Below are 12,463 nucleotides of genomic sequence, written 5' to 3'. Positions count from 1 at the left end.
TTTGGGGTTTCTTAAGATGTTGGCTATTTTTTGGCCAGTGCTGAAGGCTGTCTTGATATTGTGCTTGTGGAGAATTTTGCTGATTTTATCTGTGGTGCCTTGGATGTAAGGGAGGAGGGCGATGCCATTGTCCTATTCTGTGTCTTGGTTCTTGGGGGGGGGGTCTCCTTTTGGATTAGGTTGGTAATTGTTTTTCTTTGGAATCCATTGGAGATTAATACATTTGTGAGAGTGTGTAATTTTGCATAAGTTACAACACAAAAGAACAACAGACACACAGCCAGCACCTCAGCCACACAGGATGATACGAAACAGCCGACCAATCTACAAACATCAACTCCATCTACCGATCAGGATGCAGCTACACAGCCAATCAACCCACGTACAGCAACAAAGCCAGCACTCCACCCTCACTGCCACCAAGATTTATAGAGAGAAGGAAGCTCTGACCACGCTTTACTCGCACAAGCACGAAGCCGAAAACACCAGCCTGAAGATGGTGAGTGGGACCTCGCCGAAACATTGCCAAGACAATCTCAATCTTACACGGGAAAAGACCCGAATACAACAAGACCAACATACCTACACCTGTGAAAATCTACGAATATGTAAATCTATGAATATGTATTATATATTCAGTATATATTATTGCAACTGTGATTTTTTCTGACAATATTCAAGGGAAAATATTTTTGTTTATGTTCCTCATGGATCATTAATGATGGCTGCAAACTTAAATACATTTAAGTTCAGTTGTACCAGAATTCCTCGACTTATGATTATAACTGGGGGTAGAATTTCCATTGTTAAGCAAAGAAGTGAAGCAAATAACTGCATTTGTTAAATGAATCATGCAGTCATTAAGTGAATCTGGCTTCCCCCATTGACTTTTCTAGTTGGAAACTGGCTGGGAAAGTTGCAAATAGTGACCACATGACCCTCTGATGTGGCAAGTGTCATAAATACATGCCAGTTTCCAAGTGTTTGAATTTTGACAAGGCCATGGGGATGCTGCAATCAGGGTGAATGGGAGGATTGGCTGTAAGTCACATTTTTAGTGCTATTGTAACTTCAGATTAATACTTTCAAATTAAGGACTATCTGTACTTCATCTGAATAGCTTATTTAACATCATTGCAATCAATTTAGATATAGACAGTATTCATATTAACATATGTGGACTCAGAATGAGTGACACAGTGGCCTAGAGATGGAGCTCTCCTGTCACAATTGTGAGGCTGTTAGTTTGATCCTAGGTAGCAGAAGACATTTCTCTCTCTGGGCATGAAGTGAAAACATCTGCTGCAAACTCTGCATAGGCATCATGAAGGGTATCCGGCTAGTAAATGTTCAGCTTCATTCAGTTGCCCCAACTCTACCCCAAGGGATTACAGGGTTGTTAAAATAAAATAAAAAAATGTGGACTCAGCATACCACTAATACTATTGGTAAAGGCTACAAAAAGCACCAACTTTTCATCTTGCAAATTGTAGTAAAGATACAGATGATTGTGACTTTCTTATTCTCACCTGTCTGCTGTAGGTTTCCCAGCTTTTAAAAAGCATCTCTGAAAATGACCTCCAAGGCAATCTGCAAGATGGACTGGTAGAGAAAAGTGGGCAGCAAAACTTCCTTTTTCTTAAGATCCCTTAAGCTAACTTACCTAAGATTTGGAGTGAGTCTATTCTCCAGTTATGCCTATGTCCCACTCCATTGTGTTATAGAGAATCCAGAGAGTTTTTAAAGCGTAGATGGAGAAGAAGAATAATTTGGAATTTGCCTCATGCAGACTTTTAAAACTTTTTGAAGTTTATTTATTTTGAGATGGAGGATAGTATTTTTAGCTAAGCCCTAGGGGTTTTGCATTAGTATATGATTATATGCAGCTGATTCACAGAGCATTTATTTCATAACATTGCAAAAATCATTTATAACATAATCAGATGATATTTTGGATGCCATTCACAAGGACATTTAACATAAAAATGGGAGTAAGCATAAAAACATTTGGAGTTAAAAGCTGCACTGAATGTCCATTAAGGCAAGTAATCAACATGAATTTGAATATTATTGGCTTAAATGATGGGTGAACTGCACAACACTGATTTTGTCATCATTTGTGATAATAAGTTGTTTCAGATGAGTAATTATTTGCAGATTTTCTTGTGCTTCTGATAATATCTTTATTGTAAGAGATTTATGTATTTATTTATACAGGAACTGTGGCTGCCAACCTGCAGCAATGATTCTGACAGGCTAAAAGTAATAAAGAAAAAGGAACAGCCAATAGAATAATTAAAAACATCTACAATAACAATTGATATGCAATGTATTGGAGGTCCAAATCAATCCCATCAATCTTGAAACCAACAGTCTATAAGCAAATAATCAACAAGGTTCATGCTTGTGGGAAAAGTCAAATCTTTTAAGGCAGTGATGGTGAACCTTTTTTGGCTTGTGTGCCATAAGTGGGGGGAGCGCAGGGGGGTCATGTGCAGGTGTGCCACACCCATAATGCAATGTGTGACCCCCCAGTGCGCATGTGCGCACTACAGGCATGACCCCCCCCCCATTTTTGCATGCTTTTTAAGCCCTCCCCAGGCTCCAGAGGCTTTCTAGGAGCATGGGGAGGGTGAAAACAGTCTCCCTCGCCCCCCCTGGAAGCCCTCTGGAGGCTTCAGAGACCTTCAGGAGGCCTCCCTGAAGCCTCCGAAGCAGTTAAAACGACCCTCCGAGCAAACAGGAAGTCCATTCCCGAACTTCTGGTTTGCCCATAGGGCTGGAAGTCACTTCCGGTTTGCTCGGAGGGTCATTTTAAGCGCTCCGAAGGCTTCAGGGACCTTCAGGAGGCTTCCCTGAAGCCTTGGGAGCAGTCAAAACGACCCTCCGAGCAAACAGGAAGTCCATTCCCGAACTTCTGGTTTGCCCATAGGGCTGGTTTTTGCGCTCCGGAGGCTTCAGGGAAGCTCATGAGGGCCTCCGGGGGTGTGGGGAGGCTCTTTTCGCCCTCCCCAGGCTCCTATAAAGCCACTGGTGCTGGGAGAGGGCAGAAAATGCCTTTAAAAAAGGGTGAACTCAGCTGGCCAGGGCGCGCATGCGTGCTGGCCAGCTAACAGGGCAGCGCCTCGCGTGCCCTGAGAAATGGCTCCGCGTGCTACCTGTGGCACGCGTGCCAGAGGTTCACCATCACTGTTTTGAGGCTTTACAAAACACCAACGGTTAAGAATCTTGCAGGTGGGGGAGTTGCTATTCCACAGGTGCTGGAACAGAGAAAGTATGTATGCTTAATAGATGACACTTGGAGTGGGACAACCTGTTCCATTTGGTAGGTTTAGCAGAAACAATAAAAAGGGTATTCCAGAAAGAACTTTGCTCTTATAGCAACAACCACCATTTGGATTTGCACTCAGAAGCTTACTGGGAGCTAGTTCAGCTCATGAATCAGTGGCTTTCAAGCTGCTCTTAATGCCACAACCTGGATCACTGCAGCTTCTAAATGTTCTTAAGAGCAAGCCCATGCAGAGCAGATTTTATTAATCAAAACAGAAGGGAACTAAACCAAGGATGCCTATGAGTAAGTACTGTGGGTCAAGAAATGTGCATGCAATGAACCGTGAGTGCAGAAAGAGCTCCAAGCAATATATGAACTCTGTTGATATCAGAGTTAAAGAGGACTCTCACAGTGTCCAGACACTGTCAAAATGCCTGTTCAGGTAGTTCTTTGCTTACGAACATAACTGAGACCAAAATCTTGGTTGTTGAGTGAAGTGATCATTAAATGATACACCATATAACTATTTTGCTTAATAACTGCAATCCCAATACTCCTGGTTATGGTTGTTAAGTGATCTTTGAGTTGAGTGATCTTTGACTTGTTCAATGGACGGAGTCTGAGGTGAGGTGTGTAGGAGTGCCTCAAGAGGGTGGAGCAGGTCGGGTAGGGACCTGGGGCAGGTTATAGGACCCACCAGCACATGAAGCTTGAGCCTGATTCCTGCCTCAACATGTCCAGGAAACCAAGAAGACCCAGAGGCTCATGTCTAAAATCTGTCTGAAAAGTAGATAATCCAGATAAACAGCATGGAGACTTCAATCATCATCATTCTAAGCATCTAAGACCCTAGTGGAACCATGTATCAGAGTCCCAAGACAAGACCAAGTTCCCTCTGAAACCCAATAAGAATCCATGAATTGCTGGGGTAGTTTATTCAACTAGGTCCTATCTTCCTGCAGTAGAGCAGTCACACATTACTCCAAGACAAATAGGGAGAGATGTATCCATGTCATGGCATTAAAAGTGACACCCCTCTATTCCAAATTATGTTGCCATAGACCTGAATTAAAAACCAGATCTAATACATAATCCCCACTGTGAGTTAGGCTAGAGATAATCTTGGCTGCCATGATGACCCTATATTCCTGGTTCATTTCTAAGTCCATATCCATGGATGGAAGGCTGATCTTCACGAGTAGCATAAGCCTGGGAAACTCCACTAGTAACTCATCTGCAGATTCTAATAGATAGGCAGATTACTATGTGCCTGTGGGGATGATATATTAGCCTTCTTATCAGAACAATTTCACCAACAGAGTCCTGGTGCCAATTATTTCTGTGGTAAGGGTTTTTTAAAATAATAATATTTACACAATCCATGAAGCGTCTTGGTAAGGGAATGCTTGTAATGAATGGGAATGGCTTTAGGCATGAGGCATGAGGTAAAATCAACTTGGTAAGCAAAAGCTGTCATAACAATTATCCTGCTGAAGCACTTTATATCCAAATTTATCTAATCCACTATATATGTGCAATCCCTTACATTTTGATTCCCAGCTCTATAGAAAACCTTTTAAATTGTCATTTACCAAGTCCTGATAACCATCTGTTAGAAATTCATGCTTTGTCTGGTCTTCTCCTTCCAACTGTTGGTAAAAAACAGCAAATTTTTCTATCATTGTGTCATATACAACTCGTGGCCTTTCCCAAGTAACAAGGAGACTGGTATAGTTCTTTGGATCAGCTTGAACATTTTCTGGTTCTAAGCTGCAAACTTAAAAAAAAGAAAGAAAAGGTGATTTACAAGTTATAGCAACTAAAGGTATGTATTATAAAACAACAACTAGAAGATAGACTTACAGAGAGAAAATTCACATTTATGGCTTTCACCAATTAAAATAAATATACTTTTTAATTAAGCAATATATAGTCCTCCTCCCTAAAAGACTTGAGTACCATACTCCATAATTCTCACTAGAGCTATTACTCTAGCCTCATTTTTTAGTCTTCATACTGTAATATATGTCTTTGTATATTATGAGTTATTATATAAACATTTTAGAAGCATATGTTAACTTGTTAAATTTATGTCTTTTAAAAATGGGAATTCAATAAATACGATGGGATAAATAAAACATGTACTATTTCTGTGATATATTTGCAAGAACTAGAATGATAAAAATAACCAAGGAATTGAAATGAATAACTGTTATGATCATCTCTGTTTCAAATATATACAATTCTCCTCACATTTTTTTTAAGCTTGGAGATTTAATCTGGAAATCTCTTCTCATTTTAAGATGGAAGAACTTGAATGATGTATCATCTCAGACTATGAGAAGGTTTTTGGTTTTCAAACAAACAACAGTGGTCCTTGTACATCCAATTAAGTATAGAATTGCTGAGAATGCTTGGATAATTTGGGTGCAATGAAAACACGTTCTGTGGTATTGTGGTAAAAATCAATGATTTCCCACAGGCCAGAAAAGCTGAACTGTCTTTAATTAGATTTAAACTAGTTCAATGCAGCTACCTTAAAATATAAATTGGCCTAAGTTCAGATAAAAAGCCTTAACTCATTTATTGAGATGTCACCATTGCCCAATCAATTTTCATTAAATCGATTTCACTTAAGTTTTTAAATGTGTTTTTCTCTAACATTATTTCAGAATTTATCTTTTGAACACAAGAGGGCACTCACTACTCAATATAGGTTTCCAACATTAAACCTGCATAATAAAATAAATTTTAAATTGGTATTTTCCCATTTTATCAAACTGAAGTTTAATAACACATTCTTATTTAATGTGTGACCCATTTAGAGCTTCTTTTAGAATAAAACAAACAGATAATGTATTAATGATCATTTGCCTGATTTTATTACATATTCCTTTGTTAGACTGAGTAAATACTCTGAGCCTTGATTTGCCCTCTGGGCAAAAAATCCTTCACTCAGTTGTATTAATTGCCTTTTGGCCTTTGGCTAACTAAGCTCATTCACAGTGTGGTTGGATTATACTAAAACAACAAAACATGGAATCTATGTGGGGTGAATCATGTGATAAATGTGTGTGATGGTATCATCAACTACCACAGCTTATATACTTGTTTAGATCTCAGGATAGAAATACAAAATTGTTGCATTTGCAGGATCCCATTACCACAAATGGATGGTACTTATCTTACATCCACACTTTTTGCTGGGAACGGGAGTTGTTTCTGTTGCAAGTAATAGCTCACTTAACCAAGGTGAAGGTAATATGAGCAGCCTTATCTAATTTGGTGTTCTCCAGATGTGCCAACAGTCCCAAGGTATCTAGAAGGTACTGGCCTGATGTAAAGGCATGTACTTATGTGCGCATCCTCAGGACTATGTTGATATAGCTTCAAAAGCTCAATTTCATGACAGCTGATCACGCTGGACAAATTTTCAAGTTTTGGCAAGGTTGAATTTATTTACCCATTTATTTTTTGCTCCTTGCTTAGTGCCCCACAGCTAATTAGCACAAGAGATAATTGCCTTAAAATTCTCTGCATCTGGACAGTTGAATAAGGCTCTCTTATTGTTATCCTTAGGAGCAATTCACTATGGCAAAAATTATGCTTAAGCCCACAATTCTAACAAACAAGTACCTGCTTCATGAATTTCTTCCTGCCCAGTGTATGATGAGAATACTTGGCCAGAAAATTTATGCTGTTGATCTCTAAAATTATTTTGTAGATAGTCCATTAGCATCACATAACCAGATTGCTGCATAGTTAGAACATCACAAAACACTGACAGCTGGAATAAGACAAGAAATGGAAACACAGAAGTAATTTAGTAAGGAATACGTTTTTGAAAAGCCACATTCCGATGATGGAGAAACATGTACTACTCTAAATGTTACATTGCCCGGTTCTTCCTATATAATCTTTTTGTTCAACAGAATAAAGTTGTTTAGAACTAGAGAGTTCATAAACTGTTCAGATAAACATTTAAAAGAATAAAAATTTGAATCTTTCTAGACAAGTATATCAAGGTTGCTGACTTTATTATTAAACTCTTTCCATACCTTCCATTCCAATTGACTTTTTTCTCTTCTTTTGTAACTATAGTTCTAAAGAAACTCCAATGTATTGTGCAGGGATTTTCACTTTGATGCCCCCTCCCCATTTCATTTTAATCCCCAAGCAATTGTTTAAAAGAAACATACTCAGAACCTCATTTTGTCATTCTTTTTGTCAATAAAATAATTCAGATGTACATCAAAATGGCATTTAAACCACAATAGAAATAAAAGGTGGTATTTGATAGGAAAAGAGAAAGAGAAGACATAAGGTAGCACACTGTAAAGTTTGAAGTTCATTCTGAGCCTTAACAAAATATTTGTTATTGGTCAACATTATTATAGATATAGTCCATACTATCACAAAGTCAGTTTCTAGGTACAGATAATACTCTAATCACCAACAAGCAAATATATTTTGTTGGTTCAGAAAAGAACATCCTTTTCCTAAAGCTGGTGTAGATATAGATACCACAACTGTTTATTTTTTGAGGAAACTCTGTCCTTGTTTCACTCTAATCAGGTAGATTTATTGACTGATGCTGGCTGCATATCATTTTTCTTTACCATTAGGATCAACTCTTTCATACAGACATGCATATAAATCACCTGGTTTTCTGAAATGTTAACAGTGTCTTTGAACACAATCCATTCAACTGTTTCTGAGCATGGAGGAGTTGACAAAGATCCATTGTAAGTGTAATATTTGTCTGTTGAATTTGGCAAAAGATTCAACAAAATGAAAGGTTCCAGTTCATTTTTCTTCCCTGCAAAATATAAAGAAGTTCCCATGATGATATTTTAAAATCCAAATTGCATGATGTAGAAATGGGGGAAGCTAGATGAAGGCATGGATCTGTCTAGGTTAGAATTCAAGACTGAATTGTCTTCAGGATTATTTGAAATCAATACAAATAAGGAAACCTGTACTTTGCATTGTCCCCAACACACAATTTATATCTCACAGAGCAATAGAATGCCAGGCTTAAAATTTGGGGAATAAAGGCTGCCTTAAACTTTGCAACGATATAAGGCTCGCTTAACATCTTTTAAAATTTCCCAAGTCTACCATGAAGGTACCTAATTTTTCCAACGAGGAGAAATGGAAGGGTTAAGGGGCAAAATTAGTGCTTTAAGTCTGGGAAAGGAAATCAAATTAAAGCATCCCTATTATATAAATTCATGTATGATAGATTGTTAATCAGGGGCCACTAGCCATGGACTAAAATGTTCAGTAATCCACTCATCCAGCCAAGTCTCTTTTCAAGCTTGGTTCCCCAGTTTTGCTTCTCCTACACCCTGGAATCTCTCTGTTCCTGCTGATATTTTCCTGCTATACCTGAATAGCTGCAGTTTTAGTATCAGAAATAAAGGGAAAAAAACCCTATTAGATTACGGTACCAGTTGAAGGGAAAAATTAGAAGTGAAGGTTTGCTTCTTTAATGCTATGGTAATGAGCTTCTTGAAGAAACTCATTAGCTTATGCTAAAAATGCAATGCTAGATTACATGATTTTTTCCCCTTTAATCCAAATAATAACTTTTAAAATGAATGTATGTATATATTTAATGATAAGCCTCCTTTAAATTGTCATGCTGGGAATCTGATATTTTCAGATTCCACTAAACTACCTGAGCCTGTGATTGTCTCCAATGGATCTCTTATAAACAATAGAAGTGACTACAATTCACCAGCTCTGTCATCTATCTTGTGAACTACAGGAAGTGTCCATTGCTGCCACACATTTTCCACCATGGTGGCACAGTTTCCTTTTGGTAGAAAAAGGGATGCAGTTCCCTTCCCCACGGCTTCATGCCTCTTGCCAAACAGAACACAGAAGCGGAGATCTCTCTGCCATGGAAATGCTTGGCAGACCCATTTCAGGAAGTGTGAGGTGGTACAGCAGGGTTTCGATGCCTTAAATCTGTTTTTCACTGGGGTTGCTGAACATGCCATGCTCAGGGGTGGGCTGCTGTGGATTCGCACAGGTTCATGAGAACCAGTAGCTAAAGTTATGGCCACTTCAGAGAAACTCCAAATCCCACCCAGAGCTGGCCCCACCCAACCTTCACCGCCCCTCCCAGGAGTCTCCACATGGCCCATTTTGGATGTGAGGTAAATGCAAGGCCCACGTGGAGGCTCAGGGAGGGGAAAAATGGGCCTCCCAGAAGTTCCAGAAGGGCCTCCCACCCAGCAACCAGGCAGAGAACCTGTTGCTGAAATTTTTGAAGCCTGCCCCTGGCCATGATGATATCTTACTGAGAGCAATGTGTTATATTTGCTCTGTGTTTTATTTCAAAACCCAGATCTCTCAACAATTTGGTATATAGCCACTCTCTTAATACAGATTATTCTAATCCATAATATTTAAACCAAATATAAAGGAGGCCATTACAGCTTGTTTGGTGCAATTTACATTATTCCTGACTTAAATGCTAATGAAACACTTTGACCTTTTTTTTTTTCCTTAATTTACTTATATTGACTAGGGTATGAGGGAGCCACAAAAGTGCACTAAAATAAAATTTCCTTTGAGATGAACCTGACTCCAGGTGATCTCACATATCTTATGGAAATGGTTTGCCATTAACTTCTCATTTTGTTGTATTTTGTTGTTGTTTTTAATCACTATAATTCATAACTGTTAGATTGTTGGATTCCAGTCCCTAATAAATTCCAACCTGAATATTGAGTTTCAATCCTGCACTAGTGTGCTACCTGGCCTTTATAAGGAAGGTCCATATTTTGTCATGATATGTAAAGTTATTTTTAAAGAAAACAGTATCTTTATTCACATAAAATGATATTGAATACTATGGCTGCGATAATAGGGGAGCAGGGCTGATTAAAATCCTTTGGAGACATGCATTGCACAGCATTAGAGCCATGTTCTTTTGAACATTTGGCATGCCATCTAAGCATGTTCAGCTCAATTTCCATTGACACGCAAAGTGCCTATTGGATGGTATGCAAAACCCTACCATTTATATATCTTCAACTATAGGATTTGAATAAATGTTTGCCATGTACCCAGATTCCATAAATTCATATATTACCAGACTTAGAATCTTAAAATTGATAACTTCATATAATTTCTCATATTTTATCACAGACTCACCAAACCGACTAACGCTGGCCACTCCTTCAATAATTGAATTATAATCTATATTATCTTCCAGACCAACCTGTTGAAGAAAGATTGGATTTTTTTCAATAAGAAATCATGCAAGATATTGTTAGTTTGACAGCTAATAAATAATAAATATTATATTTCTTTTAATATTTAACACAGATACACATTAATGCCCAAACTTTTTTAAAAAATAAAGCTAATTCTTCTTATGCAAAAATAATTAACAATAACAATACCCATAACTTTTACCCTCAAAATGGAAACAATTACATTTCAAAGTTGAAGAACCATTAATCATTAAAAACTATTACCTCAAATAAAATTGATAAAGTTCTTAATTTCCCATTTCCTTCAATTGCTTTGTCGATATCTGAAAACTCATTTGAATCATAACAGTGGATTTGCATCTATAATATAATACAGTTAAAAAAGTTAATAGAACCATGAAATGAATATGCAAGGGACATTAATTAGTTCTGGTATACCAGGAACTTTAGAAAATTAAAGCACTGATATGCTCAGTTACATATCACTTGGTTTCAGTCAATATAAGAATATAATAATTCAATATGGATATTAAATATAATTAAATATAATTTAATATGGATATTAAATTAAATTATAAATTAATTTTATTATTATTATATAGTTATTTAGTTAATGATTACTTTTCCATTAATAATGGAATACATATCAAAGTTATTGGGTGGCACAGGACATTAGCAATATTTTAAATGATTCCAAAGCCATGCTCTGTTGTACAGCTGATATTGTGCTGGATTTCAAAAGAGGCTAACTCTCGATTATTCTGATTGTTCTAAATTTATCAGCAGTAAAAAAAAATAACAAAGAAAGTGACAGGGCAGCCCATAAAATACCAAAATGGTATGAAATTCCAATTCTACTAAAATTATAATAATAAAAGTCTGAAAGCGAAAAGCTGTCAAAAATAGGACCATAATAGGTTGCAGGTGGAGCTGGATTAAGGCTAACCTAAGCACAGCCTAACAATAGTGCTCTTCAGCCCTGCCACTTCTTAACTTAAATTAAGACTCAATAAGTGTTGGAAACTAAAGCTGAATGTGGCAGTGAAAGGGTAAAAGTCATGTCAAATAGAGAAAAAATGTCTCTGGTGCCCCCCTTTTGCTTAGTACCCTTAATACATGCCTATTTGTCTGAGTAGCTACAGCTCTCTGGTAAGAGCGTACAACAAATCCGAAAAGGGGATTGAAGAAAACATTAAGGCACAAGAAGGATTCAACCATTGGAATGAAAATTAATCTGTGCACCTTGAAAGACTACAAGCAGCACCTCAAAAACTGGGTCCACAATTAGTAACTAGCACACATGGCAAACTAGCTAGATTCTTTGAAACAAATTGAGGTTATCATATCAAAGGTAAATTTATTAATGCCATTTATAGCTATTTAATCATGTCTAGGCAAATGAATGTGCACAAATATATTGATATTTATAATGTTATTAAATCAATTACCTCAAGGGGATATTTTTGTCCATCTATACTATGTTCAGATCCATCATGAGATATATTACATTTTCCCCAGTGAAATGTTATCCTGCTTGCTTTAAATATTGCTTCTGATCCTCCTCCAATCACAAAGTATTCATTTTTCAGCTTGATTTCCACTGGGGAAAAAACAAAAAATAACTATTATTCATTATATTTAAGAAGAAAAAAGTGGCTTGCACCTCAAATTTATCAGCATTAATTTTAAGATTATCAAATCAAATTATATCACACCATGAGTAAAATTTAAAATAGGTTAACTATATTTTCCCCACTGAAATCAACAGGATTTGAGTTAAATTAGGCTTATTATTAATTATAATAATGTTCATATAGCTCAACTCAGAATATGGTTTGAATTTAACCTAGTAAGTATAATTTAGACCTTATGGATAGGAATTATGGAAATATATGTAGACTCCAATATAGAAAGAGTTAATTTTACTGTTAAGAAATATTATTTTCTACTCTCACTGTGA

The 12,463-nt window shown here is 37.0% G+C and overlaps 1 protein-coding gene across 6 annotated transcripts in view; it reads right to left on the bottom strand.

The window, feature by feature from the left end:
* Positions 1–12,463, bottom strand: part of PTPRZ1 (protein tyrosine phosphatase receptor type Z1) — a 133,218-nt gene that overhangs the window by 42,070 nt on the left and 78,685 nt on the right. For all 6 annotated transcript variants that reach the window (XM_081958405.1, XM_081958407.1, XM_081958404.1 and 3 more), the window contains exons 4-9: positions 11,952–12,103; positions 10,768–10,863; positions 10,442–10,508; positions 7,933–8,090; positions 6,908–7,058; positions 4,864–5,048 (exon numbers count right to left, since the gene is read on the bottom strand). In XM_081958405.1, the coding sequence (XP_081814531.1) occupies positions 4,864–5,048; positions 6,908–7,058; positions 7,933–8,090; positions 10,442–10,508; positions 10,768–10,863; positions 11,952–12,103 (809 nt within the window). The remainder of the gene's footprint in view (positions 1–4,863; positions 5,049–6,907; positions 7,059–7,932; positions 8,091–10,441; positions 10,509–10,767; positions 10,864–11,951; positions 12,104–12,463) is intronic.

This window comes from Natrix helvetica (assembly GCF_964273705.1).
Source record: "Natrix helvetica genome assembly, chromosome: 6".
NCBI lineage: Eukaryota > Metazoa > Chordata > Lepidosauria > Squamata > Natricidae > Natrix > Natrix helvetica.
Note: the sequence above shows the minus strand (reverse complement) of the source record. Positions and strands in the feature narration are given on the sequence as shown.